This window comes from Takifugu rubripes, chromosome 17, assembly GCF_901000725.2.
Source record: "Takifugu rubripes chromosome 17, fTakRub1.2, whole genome shotgun sequence".
Classification (NCBI taxonomy): Eukaryota; Metazoa; Chordata; class Actinopteri; order Tetraodontiformes; family Tetraodontidae; genus Takifugu; species Takifugu rubripes.
In genome coordinates, this window is record NC_042301.1 from 1,563,998 (window position 1) to 1,582,001 (window position 18,004).

The 18,004-nt window shown below is 47.9% G+C and overlaps 2 protein-coding genes across 3 annotated transcripts; one reads left to right on the forward strand and one right to left on the reverse strand.

Moving 5' to 3' along the window:
• Positions 1-677: 677 nt before the first annotated feature.
• On the forward strand, positions 678-1,782 carry LOC101073239 (fatty acid-binding protein, intestinal-like). Its single transcript, XM_003971956.3, has 4 exons — positions 678-898; positions 1,104-1,276; positions 1,422-1,529; positions 1,641-1,782. The coding sequence occupies exons 1-4, from the start codon at positions 832-834 to the stop codon at positions 1,689-1,691; spliced, it is 399 nt and encodes a 132-aa protein (XP_003972005.1). The 5' UTR covers positions 678-831; the 3' UTR covers positions 1,692-1,782.
• A 127-nt stretch (positions 1,783-1,909) lies between these two features.
• On the reverse strand, positions 1,910-17,824 carry usp53b (ubiquitin specific peptidase 53b). Of its 2 annotated transcripts, none has more exons than XR_003891693.1 (17): positions 17,482-17,824; positions 16,516-16,703; positions 16,231-16,391; positions 15,988-16,080; positions 15,724-15,858; positions 15,213-15,326; positions 15,024-15,106; positions 14,754-14,850; positions 14,156-14,302; positions 13,869-14,018; positions 13,623-13,791; positions 9,304-9,426; positions 8,506-9,214; positions 8,021-8,073; positions 5,314-5,392; positions 4,305-5,212; positions 1,910-4,071 (listed from the first exon to the last, which is right to left on the reverse strand). XR_003891693.1 is itself a non-coding variant. In XM_003972003.3 (17 exons), the coding sequence occupies exons 2-17, from the start codon at positions 16,607-16,609 to the stop codon at positions 3,995-3,997; spliced, it is 3,111 nt and encodes a 1,036-aa protein (XP_003972052.3). In that variant the 5' UTR covers positions 16,610-16,703; positions 17,482-17,824; the 3' UTR covers positions 1,910-3,994. The 2 variants fall into 2 exon arrangements, 1 of the variants encoding a protein (XP_003972052.3); XM_003972003.3 differs by having other exon boundaries at positions 4,386-5,212.
• Between the last annotated feature and the right edge of the window lie 180 nt (positions 17,825-18,004).

Here is an 18,004-nt window from a genome sequence, read left to right on the forward strand (position 1 = left end):
TTAAACGGTTACATACTGGTTTTCTGGAGTCCTCATAACTGCTGAGGTAGAAAGGTCTCGGTTAAGATAAGAGGTGAGGGTGGCGATCAAACAAAGGTCTTTACAGATGAGACAGATGAGATGGAACCCTGATAAGATAGAGAATTTGATCCTTCTATTCATTCTGTTTCCGACTGGTATGACCCCCCCTCTCCAGTAAATGTTAGCCACTATATTGAGCCAAACTCAATCCACTGTCCACTATTTGCACTAATAATCTCTATTAAACACTTTGACACAAAACCCAGTCTTGAGTGTAAGACAATGTAATCAGTCGAGTATCTTAATGAGAGGCAATAAATTGGAATGGCTGTGTACACAAGTAATAGCAAAGGTCTCATTTATCAACCGTGGCAAAGGTCAGAATAAGAAACATGTTATCTATACTACACATGCACAACCTGATTGAGCGAGCGATTAAAAATGATGACATCAACCACATCAAAAGTAAGCGTGTAACATCCTATCTGCTCGGGTATTTATTCAGTCAAATCCATGAGTGGTGATTTAAAGAGCTAATGCTGAGCTGTGTAAACAGTGATAGAGACAGAAGACCACAGCTTCTCAGGCTCCCAACGTGGCCCGATTCCCTTGGGAAAATAAGTGTGCCCAATCCTCTATCGACCCTCAGCGCTGCCCGGTGAAACCTTGGAGATGCAGATAGGGCTTCTAGAGGCTGCATCAGCACTACAGATGATGAGATAAGGAGGGTGTGTGTGCTTTAAAAGGAGCCACAGGGGTGAGAGTGAGCCACTCCTCTCTGCAGTCGTCCGGCTCGCCCACTCCGCAACCATGACTTTCAACGGAACCTGGAAAGTGGAACGCAATGACAACTACGACAAATTCATGGAACAAATGGGTGAGTGGTTCTGGTCAGCGACACGCCGAAGGCTGCACAGAGGGGGGGGGGTGGAGTGTTGAATACATCTCACTATGTCACCCAGGTGCAGGAGCTGTTAGGATTTAGGTTTCAACCTGCGAACTAGCTGCACACGCACAGGGACATTCCTCACAGTCTTCCTCGGGCCCACTGACTATTTTGCATTTTCTTTCTTGCTGCGTAGGAATTAACTTGGTCAAGAGGAAGCTGGCCGCTCACGACAACCTGAAGATGACCATCGAGCAGAGCGGAGACACCTTTCACGTCAAGGAGCACAGCAATTTCCGCAACCTGGACATAGACTTCACCCTGGGCGTCACCTTCGAGTACAGCCTGGCAGACGGGACGGACGTGTCTGTAAGTAAACGTGTCTGAACGCTTCCGTGTTGCTACGGCAACACAGAACCCGGCTCCCCCTTGATTCAGCGTGTTAGCCACAGGGTAAAGCTGTGAAGGAGGAGAACCTTCAGTCACTGTAATTATGTCACATCTCACACTGCAGGGTTCCTGGACCATCGAGGGAGACATGATGAAGGGCGTTTTCGTCAGGAAGGACAATGGGAAGCAACTGACCACAACCAGAGTTGTTCAAGGCGACGAGCTTATCCAGGTAAAATACAAGCGGAGGGATTCACCGTTTGTAGCTTTACACATCTGCATAAGTAAACACAGGGAACGCGAGTTCTGCAGGTTATAAAACAAACTGTCGGTCTGTCATCAGAGTTACTCCTACGACGGCGTGGATGCAAAGAGGATTTTCAAGAGGAGTTAAAGAAACCGGCGCCTCCGACCTCCGGTGACCTCTCGTGAATGCCTGTACAGTCTTTTTCATACCATTTTGAATAAAGCCGTTTGTCAAAACGTGGCCACGTTGTGGTTTTTTCTCTCATTGTTTCGTTGGAAAAAAGTGAGAAATGCTTAGAATCAAAGAATAATTTAGTCAGCAATGACCAAAAATGAATCCATGTATACAAAAATATACCGTGTTGGCATAAGTAATTAATTTTCTTTTTAGAGATTGTATTTATGACAATGCAACATAATCAAATTTATCATTAAAAAAAAGTGTTAGGGGATAAAATAAGGGCTGAATTTTGCTATTAGTCAATAGGTAGTTTTTACTAATTAAAAAAAAAGAGTAAAATAAATATTCACAAGAGCCTTTTTTTTAAATTTTAATTAATTGTTTTAAATGGAGATTTCATGAACATGAAAAGGCACTGGTACGAAAGAGGAAGACACCAAATTCAGATGAGCGGAAAAAGAAAGACAGGTCGTGTGAAAGCAGGATTCCATTTGAACAGAAAGAAGGAATTAAAAACAAGGTCAAATGGATTTAATCCCATTAGGAAAGACGGACAGATCAGACAAACATTCAAATCATTCTGTTTTAATTCCTTTGTGTTGCTCTGTGCAGTTAGATGCAAATGTAGAAAGATCAAACAATAATGAGCCTGATGGACGCGTCTGTCTCTTCACAAACAGCATCAAATGTTCTTTAAGTGGAGTAAAAGGGCTGATGACAACAGGAGAACGTCGGCGTGTAAACTTCAGGACGTGTCAAACCTCTTATCAAGTGTTGGTGGGTGTCGGGGTGTGACTGTGCAGATCCCAGAACACACACACACGCACACACACACACACACGCAGAAAACTTGTGCTGAATGTGTGCGGTTAGAACGGCGGGAAAATGCCCAAACCAAGATAACACGGTGGAAACCAAACATGCGAAGGGAAGGAGGGGGGAGGATTAAAATCGGAAAATCACACTCGGATCTCGATGTGCTCTCAGAATACAAAAACCTAAAAATCTGCCAGCAAAGCGACCTGAACTCAAACCCAAATGAATGCATAGTTTGGAGAACTGTAGGCCCGCATTGTCAAAAAAGGGGACGTCCTTGGACGAGCAAGATCAGAAATGACATTCAGGTGTCGGAAAAAGCTCCAAATCACCCGTACGAACCACTATCTGATAACCTGACTTTATTACAACGACATAAACTTGTATAGAATTTGTTTTCCGGACTCAAAGTCCGGTATCGTCATGCTCATGCTTATGCTGTACACGCAGCTGCAGTAAGGCCACATGCATGTTTTACCGACGGGAGAAGGTGTCCTCCATCACAGCTATTACTGACGCAGACTCCTTGGAATCCGTCTGCTCCGAGAGGAAGACTGAGAAAACACGCGTTTGACATCACATCATCGACGTTAGAAGGGGAACAACGAGCAGCACGATCAAAGGTAGAAGATGCAAGGCTGTGAAAGGGCGCCGCCTGCTGGATGACCTGAGGGGCTGAGCCAGCCGCGCGGCACCAGGTCCGGGTCCGTTCCGGATCAGCTCAGTCTCTGCGCGATGATACCGGCGTCGAAGCTCCCGCGTGATTTTCCTGTAAAAGTTGAACATTTCCTTGAAAGGTAAACACAGGTGGGTCTGGGGCAGCCTGCGGGCTTTTGCTGAGTCATGATTGAACTGTTGGAACTGCTGTGTGATGACTGACACAACCAAGTAACTGATATACCGTATGTTCCTATTGCAAGGCCTTTCCAAGCTGCCCAGATGTTACAGAGTGACTGGAAAACGACCCGTAACCTGCTGCTGTTAAACACAAACTTTGGCTACTGGGTTACTGTATAAATGACATCAGGTTCTCATCACATTCCATGACGTCTCCTCTCATCACGCTGGGATTTCTTAACCTCCAGGAAGAGTGTTTGAAGCCGTCTGTCAGGCCGCGCACCACCAAAAAGTTGCTCATGCCTCGCTTGCACTGTACAAATATAGCAGGATTTTTGCTCAAAAATAGGTTTCAGTTTCAAAACACGGGCAAAAAGACCCGACGTTCCTTCTTGTGCAAACTGAAAAGTCGTCCGGAAACGGAATCTCCTCGCAGAGGCCACGCGTCTGTCGGCTGTCCGGGTGATGCGACCACATAGGAACAGATGTGTGCCTCGGCTTGCATAAATAAACTCCCCTCCGTCCTGCCGTCTTCGGCCTGACGCGAGCGTCTCGTCTGTAAACTCTTTGGCATCCGGTCGTGACTGCATACCGAGCTCCGTCTCGCCCGACGACGCTCATAAGAAACCGCGTTCGTCCAGTCCTTTGGCTGTCACCGGGTTCCACTTTGCGGTGGGTTTATTGCTATTATGGCCTGAAACAGAGAAGAATCGTTTTCAAATCATCCTGGGGAGGAGCTAACCGCCGCGGCGCGGCTAATCTGAGCTATCGCTTAAAAAGGTGAAATGGTGAGAAGAGAAAAGTGTTAATGAGTTGGCAATAACCAGGCAGGGATGTCTGTGAGGCTTATTTCATTAAACTGCAGGAGGAAGAGGGTTAGATGCTGAAACCATTATCTGATGTTGAAAGGTAGCAAATCAAAAATACCACGAGGCAAACTCCCGTCATCCCGGCGGCGCGGCAGAATGCGGCCGTAACCATTCGCTCGGCATGCTCAGAGGGGCTTACTTGTTTCAGCTCTGGCTTTTGGCACATCTTGTGAGTACGTGGCAGTGCGCGTGTGCCGCGAATCCCTGCCATCGGTCATCACCACCGTCCGCGGCACCGTGGCGGAGAGGACAAGGGGCCTCTGGTTGTGGTACTTGAGACGGTACGTCTCCGTCATACAGTTGTCCACGTTAAAGTACGTCGTCAGGGAAACCTCCTGGGTCGGTGGCAGCTGGTCCGCTCTGCACCCAGTTAGCCTGTCCTCACTTTCGCAGGACGACGGCGTGCTCCTCTCCGGGTCCGAGCCTGACTTGGAACTTGCGTCCGAGAAGGTTCTGAGGGCCGGAATGTCGGGCTTCCGGTGTGGACTGAAATAAGGTGACGGGCGAGGATTGGACGTGAAGGGCTCTTGGAGCATCCGCGGACGGAACACGGCGTGGCTGACTTCGCCCTGGTGAGGGGAGGCCTGCAGGGACGAGCGCGGGTTGGGTGCCCCCGTGGCGCCCTGCTGACGCTGGCCGCTGAGCTGGAAAGTTTCCGGCGCGGCGTTGCTGGGAGCGTGGTAGGACAGCGTTATCTGAGGACACGGAGACTCGGAGGCCACGGCCTCGCTGCCGCCGGAGCGGTACGCGTTCTCTCTGTCTTCGGGCTCCGAGAGCGCCAAATCGTCTGAGCTGTTCCACTCTGAGCTGCTGGTTTTTGTGATATGCCTCAGTGTGGAGCTGTCTTCTGCGAGCCCTCTACAGATTGACAGCTCTGGCTCCCCACCCTGCCTGTCTGACCCAGTGGAGTCCCTCTCTGAAGACACTCCCTTTCTGGAGGTATTAGAAGTGTACTTTGACTTTCGTCTACAAGACAAAGGTTGTTGTTTTTTTTATAGAGAACGTATGAAATCTCCTTGCTTAGACATATTCAAATAAATGGGATGATTCATTATTAAGGCCACTACCTCAAACTTGGACTGCATTTTTGATGTAAATGTGAAAGTTGGTCATGGTTCTTCCCCTGAGGTTTGAGTTGATGTTTACCTATAAAATATGAAACAAAAGTGTTCAAAAGACACATAAGAGACAATGTGGAAACATAAAGAAAGAGCCACGGTGCAAAGCAATATTCTTGAGACTGAGATGTTCTAGTAGTAGCGAACACATCACTGCTGTGCACTGCACTGAAATGGAAATCGCTTTGATCTTATCCAGAAAAGAAGAACAAGAAAGACGTGAAGTCAGAACCAGGACGAGGATTAGATCCTTGTGAGAGAGGCAGACATGAGCTAAACCGGGTTGATGTGACCCTCGAAGGTCCAGTGGATGAAACTGGGTGGCGTCAAATCATCAAGCCCCGTTTTAGGAGTGTCTACGAATCTACGGTGGCTCGTAGGGAACAAAATTGACGTTTGCACACCTGAATCCAAAAGGATATAGCTGAGGTATATTCAAAATTAACTTTATACTGAGTGATGGATTATATGTGAGGCTAACGTCAGCGTTTAAATTCATGTATTTGACATATTGTGCATCTGAAAGGCAGTTGTCTTCATTTTTGCCTGTTTGAAAAGCTGACAAACTTTGGCCACTTTCCGTCTAATCCTCGTCCCAAATTATGACTCAAACCGACCAACAAACAAACAAACAGCAAGCCAAAAATAATGAAAAGTGGAGACAGTAAAACCAAAAAGCCATGACAGATAAGCTATGTGCTGCGTTGGGACACGGGGGGGCAGCAGCGGGATGAGCCGGTCGGCGCCCTCCATCCCGTCTTCTCCACGAAAACAGATTTTTCCCTCTTTGTTTTGTCTTCGCCGTTGGCCCAGAGAGCTCCGTGCAAAGATAAAAGCTTTGGGTTCGAGCGCAGCCTCGATAAAGTAGCGAGCGCAGCAGTTAAAGTACGCCATCGGAAAGGAAGATATTTTTGGCAGTGCCAGGGGCCACGTCCAGCTGTGCTATCTGAATAAGCTTTGTGGGATTATCATCAGATTAATGCCGGGGCAGGACTGACTGTTACAAGGTTAAAGAAGCCAGTCCTAGTTCAGAAATCTACCCAGAATTTAATCAGTCCTTATTTAGCATCACCACAGTCAACTTTATCGGGGGAATCATAAAATAAAAGGGGATGACGTGCGTGCTCATGTGAAATACAACCCAAAACAGTTGCTGAGGGTTATATTCGTGCGTGGTGCTGTGGGTTTGTCAGAAATCTTGTTTGAATTCTTTCTTTTTAGGGTGAATCTGAGCAGAACAGAACAAATTAGAACATTTTGTTACACAGCTGGCTGAGAGGGAAACCCCACGGACATCTCACCGCCTGTCCGTAAATGATGTTTTCAACCATGAGAGCACAAACACGTCCAGGCGGTCTGCTGTTTCTTTTAAAAAAAAAAAGAAATCTCTTCTGTTTCGGTCCAGTGAAGCCGAGAGTTGGAATCGGTAGTTTAAACTTTTCCTCATTAGAGAACCAGAGTCCTTTTCCAGGTTGTGCTGCCATTAGAAATGAAAAGTGCTTTAGGCTGACTTGATGGGAAAGCTACGGCAGCGTGTCCTCGGCCTCTCAGTCCAATCAGGGCAGACAGAGGTGCAGCACTTCCCCTGAATCCACCGTCTCATCACAATGTGCTGCACCAATGGCCATGATGAGAAATAAAAGGCTGTCCAGTCCGTGCACCTGCTGGTACCGGGCTCGATCAGCAGACAGCTTAAAAAAACAAAAACTTTTTTTTTTTTTAGCGACTCTAGATCAGGGGTGCCCAATACGCGATCGAAGGTACTGTGGGTCGATCGCAGGTACTGTGGGTCGATCGCATGCTTTTTCTGACAGAGGGGTCACTGCGCATGCGCACATCACGGCGCGTTCTAGCAAGCTAGTGAGTTCGCCTCCGATTTATTTCTTCTGAACTTAAGGTTATAAAAATGAGTGGGGGAGCTGGACCAAGTAAAAAGCCCAAAACGTACCATTTCCATACGGAACGGGAGGTGGGCTTCACCGAAAAAGGGAAAAGTGGAGCGGCATTTTCGGACTGTTCATAAAAGCTACGATGCTAACTCCCCCCCGAAAAGCGACCTAAGGAGGAGAAAGGCGAAGGAACTAAAATCCCAGTTGTCCGAACAGCAGTCATTTTTCTCACAGCTGACTTCAAAAGCAAAGGCAGCCACCGAAGCTTCGTTCCGGGAAGACATCCTTCCAAGACGGAGAAATGGTAAAAGAGGCATTGCTCACGGACAGTTCTGGAACTTACTTGCAGAGGAAAAGTACCCCAACATGAGAAAATGTGCAACCTCCTTGACTGCATTATTCTTCTCCACTTATTTATGTGAGTCAGCCTTTTCCCACATGAAGATCATTAAGTCCAGGTACCGTTCCACCATGACTGATGATCAAGTCATCAGAGTAAGGTAATGACACAAAAATGCACAGATTTGTATTGAGCAATATGGATTCATGTAGTTATGCGTGGTACACCAACATATATGGTTCAAATAAAGAATCCTCAATATATTTAGGAATAAATGTATGTTTTGCAAATTTATAGTAGGTAGATCTTAACTGGGTCATTTTAAAAGTGGCTCGCATGCTGAAAAAGTGTGGGCACCCCTGTTCTAGATGATCGATGGCGAAGAAAAAAGGGAGGAAGTAACGTCGATAAAAGGGAGGAAGCTTACCATTGTGTGACGGCGAGGGGGATGTGGCGTCGTCTCCTTTCTGCTGCGGCTGACTGGAAATAAAGCAATACAAGTAGTTCAGAAAGGATTACGGTCAAAGTCCAGCGGGCTGCCGTCATGGGGCAAAACATCCAGAGGGAAGAACACTGGCAGGAAGCAAGCAAAGACATCTCGTAATCACCTGTCCAAACAGTGGACAGAAAGGAGTAAGGATTAAGGTCTCCAGCCAAGAATGAGCTCCTACGACACCTCTATGGCGTTTGGCATCAACCCCCCCACCTTCAAATATGAGAGAAGCCCCTGACCTCAGTTGATCATCTGCCCCTAATAATCACTGTGGAGTTCCCATCCACCCAAAATGTGGATGGGAACTCCAGGAATTTGAAAAAATGAGGAGCATAAAACCTTTTTTTACTGGCAAAGGCTGAAAGGTGAATTGGAAAACCGGTACACGAGTCCAGGTCGGGGGGATCACTGGTGATTACCTCTGCTGCTGCGTTTCTGGAGTGGATCTCTGATCTTTAACCATCAAGCCATCGACACCAGGCGAGTCAGGATTGGTGGAGCCGCTGCTGAGCCTGTCGCTGCTTTCATAGCCTGATTCTGTCCTCTGAATGGTCCAGGTGTCGCTGCGCAGGAGCGTTTTAGGGCCACTCCGCAGTTTTCCAGCCCTCTGCTGGCTGACCCGGATCTCCGACTCCACGGAGCTGTGGCTCTCGCTCTCGTGACGCTGCTCGTCCTCGTAAATCGTCATTAAGCACATCTGCTTGCGCTCTTCTCTCGCGCGTAGACTCTCACGTCCCCGCTCTTGGGTTTCTTCGGCGGTGACTCTTTCTTGGGCGGGAAGCTTACCGTCGTGTTGACTCTGACGCCGCTGCTCCAGCTCGCTCAGGACGTTGTCGACATTGAGCACCTCCCGAACGGGCCTCCAGGCGGACTTGCACTTACTGCGGCCTCCTTCGCTTCCAACCTTTTCCCACTGCTCCTGGCTGCTCTCCGGTTCGTAACAGTTCGGGGAGGCGTTACTCTTTTGGGCGTGTCTCCCAGCCTGCGGGCTGATGGACTGTCCACGCGGCTCCTGAGACCCTTTGCTTGAAAGATTTGCGGACTTGCGCAGCACGCCTTTCATTTTGGGATCCGGGTTTGTCCTCGGACCGTTCTCGTGAGGAGATGAAGATCTGGGAGGGGCCGTCTCTGGAGGGAGCAAACACGGATCGCCAGATTGACAATTTGATTTTTCCCCTTGTAGCTTTGGTTTTGTCTCTGCAGCAGCGGCGTTTTACCTTTGTGCTGCGGCAGCTCCGTTTTCCGATGTCCGCGGTCCTTTCTTGACATTTCGTTCGGCCTCTGCAAACTGTTGGTGAAAGCGTCAGGAAATTTGCTGGGACTGCCGTGGGGAAGTTTCACTGAGGGGAAAAAGCAGAAACGGCAGATGAGTGGCTGCTGTGCGAGGCAGGAAACTAGAATTTGAGCTTTGTTTTTGGCGCTTTAGTGGCGGCTGACAAGTGTAAATGCTAATGACACAATGTGCACGTGACTGGCCAATACAGTAACCGAGTGAGTATTTTATATGTGTAAATTATATATCAAAGTAGGCCAAACCTGGCATTTAACAGCTTAATTTAGAGAGAATTACAGAATAATATAGCATTAATCAACCGTTTCACTCTTCATCCTGATGCCTAAAGTTCCATCACTGTCAGGTTTAGTCAAATCAAGAGTTATTTTATTCCCTAATCTAATTTATTCCCAAACAAATACTTGAAGATAGCAAACAGCACTACAATGGAAAGTGGGAGACAGTTAAAAAGCAACTACTTACACAGATGTCTGTGTAAATTCTCAGTCATCCAGGTCATTGTATCCAAGGTAGTTTTCTCTGTCAACTGGACTGGGTTTTCTTCTCTTGAAGACGTTTCGCCTTCTATCCAGAAGGCTTCTTCAGTTCTGAAATCGCTGGGGAGAGAGCTTGAGAATATAGCCCCTGTGGACCATTAGCATGCTAATGATCTGGGTGGTCACCTGAGAGTCGTTAGCAGGGTCGTTGGTCGGGTCGTTGACCTAGTTTCTGTTGAGATGTCTCCCCTTTGTCTGCTGGGTCACATGGTGATGAGTCACTGGGTCTCTTGGAATGGTGTGAATGTTTGTTTTGCTGTTGGAAGGAGTGGAGGACTGCATTGTATGTGGGTGATAGGAAGTGCCTCAGGCCACCACCCCTGTTTAAGGATGGTTTCTCCAATTTAACATGGATAGCTTCCTTGACCCCCCTTTCGAACCAGCGGTCTTCTCTGGCCAGTATCCGTACTTGGCTGTCCTCGAAGGAGTGCCCACTCTCCTTTAAGTGTAAGTGGACTGCTGAATCCTGACCCGAAGAGGTGGCACGTCTGTGTTGTGCCATTCTTCTGTGTAGAGGTTGTTTGGTTTCCCCAATGTACAGTTCCTTGCATTTCTCCTGGCACTGTACAGCATAAACAACATTACTTTGTTTGGGTCTTGGTGTCTTGTCCTTTGGGTGTACTAACCTCTGTCTGAGGGTGTTGCTGGGTTTGAAATGAACCGGTATGTCGTGTTTCTGGAGGATCCTCCTAAACTTCTCCGAGACTCCAGACAGGTAGGGGATGGAAACGCTGCGGCGTTTGTTTCTCTCCTCCTCTCCTTTGCTGAGGTCTTGCTTTCTTGAGGTTTTGGTGAAGGCCCAGTCTGGGTAGCCACATGTTTTGAGAGCTGTCTTAATGTGGTTCTGTTCCTTCTTTCTGCCTTGGGATGTGGTGGGTATTTCCCTGGCCCGGTGTTGGAGAGTTCTGATCACTCCCAACTTGTGTTCCAGTGGGTGGTGAGAGTCAAACTGGAGGTACTGGTCGGTATGTGTAGGTTTTCTGTAGACTTCGATGGTGAGATTTCTGTCCTCAGTGATCTTGACCTTCTATTGGACAAGAATCTTACAGAAAGAACAACCTTAACACCGGCCCAAATCTGCACCATGCTGGACCTGTGTTTGAACACCACCTATTTCCAGTACAGAGAAGGCTTCTACAGGCAGAAACATGGCTGTGCCATGGGCTCACCAGTATCCCCTATAGTTGCCAATCTATACATGGAGAAGGTGGAATCCCAGGCCCTGACATCCTTCACAGGAACTGCGCCAAGCCACTGGTTCAGGTATGTGGATGACACCTGGGTCAAAATTCAAATACAAGAATTGGAAGCGTTCTCCGATCACCTCAACAAAACAGACGAGCATGTAAAATTCACCCGGGAAGAGGTAAAAGGAAACAGTCTGGCCTTTCTGGACTGCGCAGTCAAGATCACTGAGGACAGAAATCTCACCATCGAAGTCTACAGAAAACCTACACATACCGACCAGTACCTCCAGTTTGACTCTCACCACCCACTGGAACACAAGTTGGGAGTGATCAGAACTCTCCAACACCGGGCCAGGGAAATACCCACCACATCCCAAGGCAGAAAGAAGGAACAGAACCACATTAAGACAGCTCTCAAAACATGTGGCTACCCAGACTGGGCCTTCACCAAAACCTCAAGAAAGCAAGACCTCAGCAAAGGAGAGGAGGAGAGAAACAAACGCCGCAGCGTTTCCATCCCCTACCTGTCTGGAGTCTCGGAGAAGTTTAGGAGGATCCTCCAGAAACACGACATACCGGTTCATTTCAAACCCAGCAACACCCTCAGACAGAGGTTAGTACACCCAAAGGACAAGACACCAAGACCCAAACAAAGTAATGTTGTTTATGCTGTACAGTGCCAGGAGAAATGCAAGGAACTGTACATTGGGGAAACCAAACAACCTCTACACAGAAGAATGGCACAACACAGACGTGCCACCTCTTCGGGTCAGGATTCAGCAGTCCACTTACACTTAAAGGAGAGTGGGCACTCCTTCGAGGACAGCCAAGTACGGATACTGGCCAGAGAAGACCGCTGGTTCGAAAGGGGGGTCAAGGAAGCTATCCATGTTAAATTGGAGAAACCATCCTTAAACAGGGGTGGTGGCCTGAGGCACTTCCTATCACCCACATACAATGCAGTCCTCCACTCCTTCCAACAGCAAAACAAACATTCACACCATTCCAAGAGACCCAGTGACTCATCACCATGTGACCCAGCAGACAAAGGGGAGACATCTCAACAGAAACTAGGTCAACGACCCGACCAACGACCCTGCTAACGACTCTCAGGTGACCACCCAGATCATTAGCATGCAAATGGTCCAGGGGCTATATATTCTCAAGCTCTCTCCCCAGCGATTTCAGAACTGAAGAAGCCTTCTGGATAGAAGGCGAAACGTCTTCAAGAGAAGAAAACCCAGTCCAGTTGACAGAGAAAACTACCTTGGATACTTACACAGAGTTTTCAAGCTGTTACAGCAATAATCAGTGCGCTAAACCCCAAAACCAAGCGAGAAACAGGCAAATTTAAACATTATTAGAGGCTAAACCTGGAATTGTTTCAGGGAGGAATGAAAAGTGAGCGCGCCTGGCCATAGCGGGGGGATTATGCAGGGAGGCGTGGGCGGTAATCTGCGTGCAACAGAGACATCATCCTCATGCCACGCTCCAGGCAGCACACAGGGGGCAGGACAATCTTTCTGCAGTTCAGCCGAACTTGCGTAATCCCAACGAAAACCAAAACTATCATTTGCAAAGTGACGCTATCAGATGTGACGTGAACGGATACCGCGGCCTCCTAATATTTGACAGTGCGTCACAACTGATGCTGTGATCATAAGATAACGTTTCTGCACAGCTGTTTGCTGCCTGCACAATTTATGGTACAAAACAAGAACCAAAAACAGTGGTGGGGGGGGGGGGGGGTGGTACCATATTTAAAAGATTATTACTATGCAGCCAAATGAGTAAGGTGGCAAGGTGGAAAGAAACAGAGGAGGGAGATGATGTAGGCCTGCCTCTGAAGGGTTCTAATAAAGGTTTAATGATGACAACAATCCCTGGATTAAAACCGCTTTAATGACTTGGTGGAAAATTCATGGAACACATGTGATATGGAGTTCATTTCCAAACAGGTCAGACGCTAGATTTAAAGCCTGGGTGGGTAAAGGATTAATAGTTTACTGTTGCTTGGAACAGAAGGGCCTTTTGAAGAGTTTTGAAACTTTAAAAGAAGACTATAGTTAAACAACCCAGACAAGTAAAGCTTCACTTACGTGATAATATAGCTGAGGGATTTAGGAAAGCAGAATATAAAATAATAAGCTTACAAATAAGGATGGGTGTCTGGAAACCATATTACTGTGGCATTTATTGCTCTGATTTAATTTTGGGCACTTTGGCTTTAACATTGTACACAAAACTGCAATCAGAGAAATTTAAAGGGATGTGGACCAAATGGATCAGACTTAGAACACGGAGAACAGAGTTTGATCACCTTGGTAAATGTTATTTTTATGGACCGTGTTGCTATCTTAATGGATGAGTTCATCCCAAGTTTAGATGTTCTCAGCTTCATTAAGAGCTGAACTGTTGCTGTCATCATCATACGCTGTCATTGCCATAGCTCTTCCAATGCTCCACATCGCCCCCACTGGTGTTGCGGTTAGTTGCGGGTAGATATAGGACTGCTGTACCTGTTACGTCACCGTTCACTTGAGCCTTGTACCGAGGACACATGGTGGTTTGTCTCGGTGCGTCTTCATTCGACACCGGGGACCCCTCAGGGTTGGTGTAAAATAAAAGGAGTGGCTGAAAATGCCCCCGGATGCATTTCGAGGCTACATCTTTCCATTTGGATCCAATCTGGGGAAAAAGTGAGTCACTGAAGCATATAAGGATAGAAAGGGGACATAGAGTTGACTGATAGCAACAATCCAAACCTCTTTCACAGTTGCATCATCAAAAAACATCCACTTGGAAGATTTGGTGTGGTAGGCAAACGCTGAGTAATGTTTACTGGAAAAGCAGATCATGCCTACAAGATGCAGCTCACACCGCTTGGCGTTTTCATCAGAAACGCGGTTGAAGAGCTGAAAGAAAGTAAATAAAGCTTTCTGCTAATGCAGTTAACCCCACCCTGCGTGCCCCTAGTGGTGGACGACAGGCACTGCACGGCTGACATAATTTATGGTTCAATTATGGATCGATAGACAGCATCCATATTTACCCCGCACAGGTTCAAACGAGGGCCGAGGGACCAGATGACGTCGTCGGTGAGATCAGACTGCTCGGAATCCCACACGAACCCAATGGTGACGATCTCTGGACAGTTCAGGAGCACCCGGCGAATCTTAATGCTCTGGCCACAGTCGCTCTGCAGAACAGAGGGAGGACGAGAGGAGAAACCAGGAGGAAGAGGGGAAAACAGCCATTTCAAACTTGAAAGTTTGTTGCCATCAGTCAAGATTTACCTGTTTAACAACTGAAAGCGTTAAAAACTGGAGAAGGTTTAATATTCGGGTTGTATGATGAAAACCCAGACGACTTCTGACACGATGACCCCTCAACGTCAGCCAGAACCGTTGGCTTGTGTCTGAGACTGTCTGCAGTATTTGTGCAGGCAGGCCAAGAAGCTCCCAACATCAACAGAGTGACGGGAAGACAAGTCTGGCCACTATTTATATCCCCCAACTCCCGACACTATTTCATTCTGAGCTGTCACAGGAACAAACTGCTGCACAAATCTTATCAATTCCTGTCGATTTTTCAGCAAAATGACGACCACATTTACCAGCGTGTGATATTCAGTTATAGAAATAACGTACCGGGCAACTTCGGAGGTCGCCTGTGCTGTTTGCTGCCTGCAGCAACTCTCCAAACATGTCTGGTCGGTTCTTCCCCAACATGCGGTTGACTTGTTGACTGCGGGTGACACGAGCGCTCAATAAAACAAATGTGGAAAAAGGGTCCCAGATCTTCCATTGTTCGTCCTTGACGCGGACACAAGTGACTCCAAATGTTCCTGAGGGCCCTTTACTGGCAAATGTGTTCAATTTCTCATCAAACTGAGTTTCGCCGTCGTGAAAAGTGCTCACCATAAAGCCGTGGTGGAGACGTAGTGTACAAACTCCGTGAAAGGGTGTGGGTCCGAAGAAGCGCCGCAACATCGACACACAAACTGCAGAACAAACAAGCAACAAACCTGTTTGATTTCCAGCTACTTCGTATTTGAACACACGTGATATTAAAATGGACGGACAGAGGGATGGATGGGTGGTAGCTACCTGCTCATACAGCATCATTGCAAACTTCTGGTGAGTGATGCAGGATTTGGAGCAGCAGCTGTCGGTGGTGGGATCTGAAACTATGTGCAGGTGGATCCTCTCCAGGATGTTCTCCTGGAGGAAACGGAGCAGACGCACACACACGGTCATCAACCAAGCTGAAGGAACTCTTTAAACTAGTCACTGATGGTTTGTTCATCATCTGAACTTGATGGTTTCAGATGAAATTGATACATAAAAGTGCAGAAGACTAAGTGGAATTTAAGCGTTTTTTATATAAACCAAGATGCTCAACTGGCCAAATAAGGGAATTATACATTTTCCAGTTGCAGCTACAACAAATTTAAGCTTCTAAAGGGGTCTGAATGTGCCTGGGAGAGAGAAGGGAGAGAACAGAGAAACACTTTCTCCTCTGCTTCTTTTAAACCCTCACTGTCACACTGCACTGAGGAGAGATAAACGCCGGCGACTATGGCTTTGACGATGAATCGGAGGCACATCGTTGACCCACAAAGCATTCGGCAGCGTCGTCCATCAGGCCCAGTTGGAAGCGCTGCTCGTCCTTGAAGGTTTCAGCCAGAGCGTTTCGGAGGCTGTCGGAGGGAAGCACGCGCTCCCTGCTCTGCTGAAACTGGCTGAAGATACTCTGAAAAAAAAAAAGAGGAAACGGCCATCACCAACTGACTTTTAACCTATTTCTTTTGCCTCCAGGGCTTTATAAAGTCACACATCTACACCTAATAATGCCACATTCTGTCACAAGAGTGGAATCAACCTTTAAAGCGCAGAAGATGCAGGCGTCGCCAAGGCAGAAGTGGCCTGAGAGATGCCTCAAGCTTCTCCTGAAAATGTCCAGCTGCCAAAGTACCTGTTAGAAAAGAACCAAGTGGTTTGAACCCCGAAACCATGCAAATGACACCTCCAGGAGGCATCTCAATGAAGGACACGCAACGAGGGGAACACCACAGTTTGGGCCAATATTTGTGAGTTTTCCGGAGCCGGAAGTGCTCCCTCCCACCTGAACGGCGCTGTTAAGGAAGCAGCTGTTTTGCCCTGGCTCGTTCATCAAGCCTTTGGTGAGAGCCAGAGACATCATGCTCCCAGGCTGGTAGGACTTTTTCAGGCCTTTCCCAGGTTTCTTGAACATCTTAACCCATGTTTTGGAGTTAGAGCCTGCAGCTGATTTTGAAGAAGAAAAAAAAAGAAGGAAGAAATCCTCCAGTTTTAACGTGCATCAGTAGGAAAAACTATGTTATCTGTGATAGATGATATGACTGGATTCTGAAGATGAATCCTTCGGTACCTTCTCCAGACTTGGGGGGAGACTTGCTGCGGCTGGACATACTGGTGGGTGGGAGCTGGTGGTTTGGTCTGGCCATGGGCTCCTTCCATTTCATCCCCACGCACCTCTAGAGCAGTTAGTGGAAAACATGATGAGGATCAGCCACAGGCGGCCGCAGAGAGGCCTTTCAGGACTCGCAATGGCAAAACCTGCGAGCAAATGATGGGAAGAGGTCAAGCACGCATGTTCTCTGCTGCTGGGGAAGAGAAGCATGCCAGCGTTTTAGTTTTGACACCTCAATCAAAAGCTGGGTGACATTCCTATCAGTTCTTTTGTATTGAAATATTTTTCTCTTTTTTTTCTAAACCGTGAGAACTCTGTATAAGATCATTTGATTCCTTAACTTCTCCTCTGCTCCTTATTGGGGCGGATGTGCAGCTCTGCTCAGATCTGAAAGCTCCTTTTCGGTTCGATCAACTTTTCGAGATAATCTTCATAAAATAGCAAAGGTCACGCAGTAAACACGCAGAGCCAAGGGCATTAATTCTCCTGCAGTCCGAGGCTTCATGTGTTTTTATTTGAAATACACATGGAGGCATCAATCTGCCATTATGACAGGAGAAAAAGCCCTGCAACTTTGGAAAGCGTCTGTTGTTGTTTTGCACCACAACGAAACCCTTTAAAGGCGCCTTTCCCGCAGAATAACAGTGCCGTCGTGTAAACGTACGCGCACATCTCAACCTCCACACGCGTCTGTGCACTGTGACATGTGATGGAGCCCGTGTGGGCCTGCAGGGTCGAACATGAGCCCGTCTTTGGCTCAGGAAAAAGCACACCAGCATTCCTGGTTGTTTTCCTCCTGCCGAGCGGGCGCAGCAGCAGCAGCAGCCTTTGCGGGGACGCGACATGTGCGAGCAGCTACAGTAGCACGAATATACCGCAACTTGCATTCAGGCATCGGGGGAGGGGGGGAAAGGACCGACTCACCTTATTCTAGGGAAGCGGGTTCTTGGTTGCGGTCTCTCAGTAAAAGCGCAGGGCAATCCGACTGTCAACGCGTAAAACCCCACCACTTTCCTCCGATTCCGCAGAGTGAAACTGCCCAGAATGGACCGCCGATATGTCCACATGCATGAAGCGCACTATCTGTCATAGTGCAGCATTTCCCCCGGATCCCTCCTACGCGCACGCAACAGCAGCCGGAGCCTCCGTGAGAACGACAGACAGAGCCGCTCGATAATTCGGTGTTTTTCAGTGAAAATCCGTCCCTTTCGTGGGCTAACGGGGCCAGTGATGGCCTGTGCCAGAACGTCCGACGCGGATTAGTGATGTTTGCAGACTTGAGAGGTCAAACTCCGCCCCTAGTGTCGCTCCGCGTGTACTGCCGTCGTCTGCGCCGCTGCGCTCCTCAATCCCTGCATGCGCACTGGCGGAAGGTCAGACTTCCAACTTGTCACGGGCGGTGATGTTGAGAGAAGACATCACATGACACCGCTGGTTTCATAATCAT

What these genes read in the sequence shown, in the direction of transcription:
- usp53b (XM_003972003.3), bottom strand. Translation starts at nt 16,609, where the DNA reads ATGAAATGGAAGGAGCCCATGGCCAGACCAAACCACCAGCTCCCACCC. An exon ending in TCCCCCCAAGTCTGGAGAAG is followed by an intron (nt 16,392 to 16,515) that starts GTACCGAAGGAT and finishes CTTCAAAATCAG; the next exon opens with CTGCAGGCTCTAACTCCAAA. An exon ending in CTCGTTTGAACCTGTGCGGG is followed by an intron (nt 14,019 to 14,155) that starts GTAAATATGGAT and finishes ACTTTCTTTCAG; the next exon opens with CTCTTCAACCGCGTTTCTGA.
- LOC101073239 (XM_003971956.3), top strand. Translation starts at nt 832, where the DNA reads ATGACTTTCAACGGAACCTGGAAAGTGGAACGCAATGACAACTACGAC. An exon ending in CAAATTCATGGAACAAATGG is followed by an intron (nt 899 to 1,103) that starts GTGAGTGGTTCT and finishes CTTGCTGCGTAG; the next exon opens with GAATTAACTTGGTCAAGAGG. An exon ending in CAGACGGGACGGACGTGTCT is followed by an intron (nt 1,277 to 1,421) that starts GTAAGTAAACGT and finishes CTCACACTGCAG; the next exon opens with GGTTCCTGGACCATCGAGGG.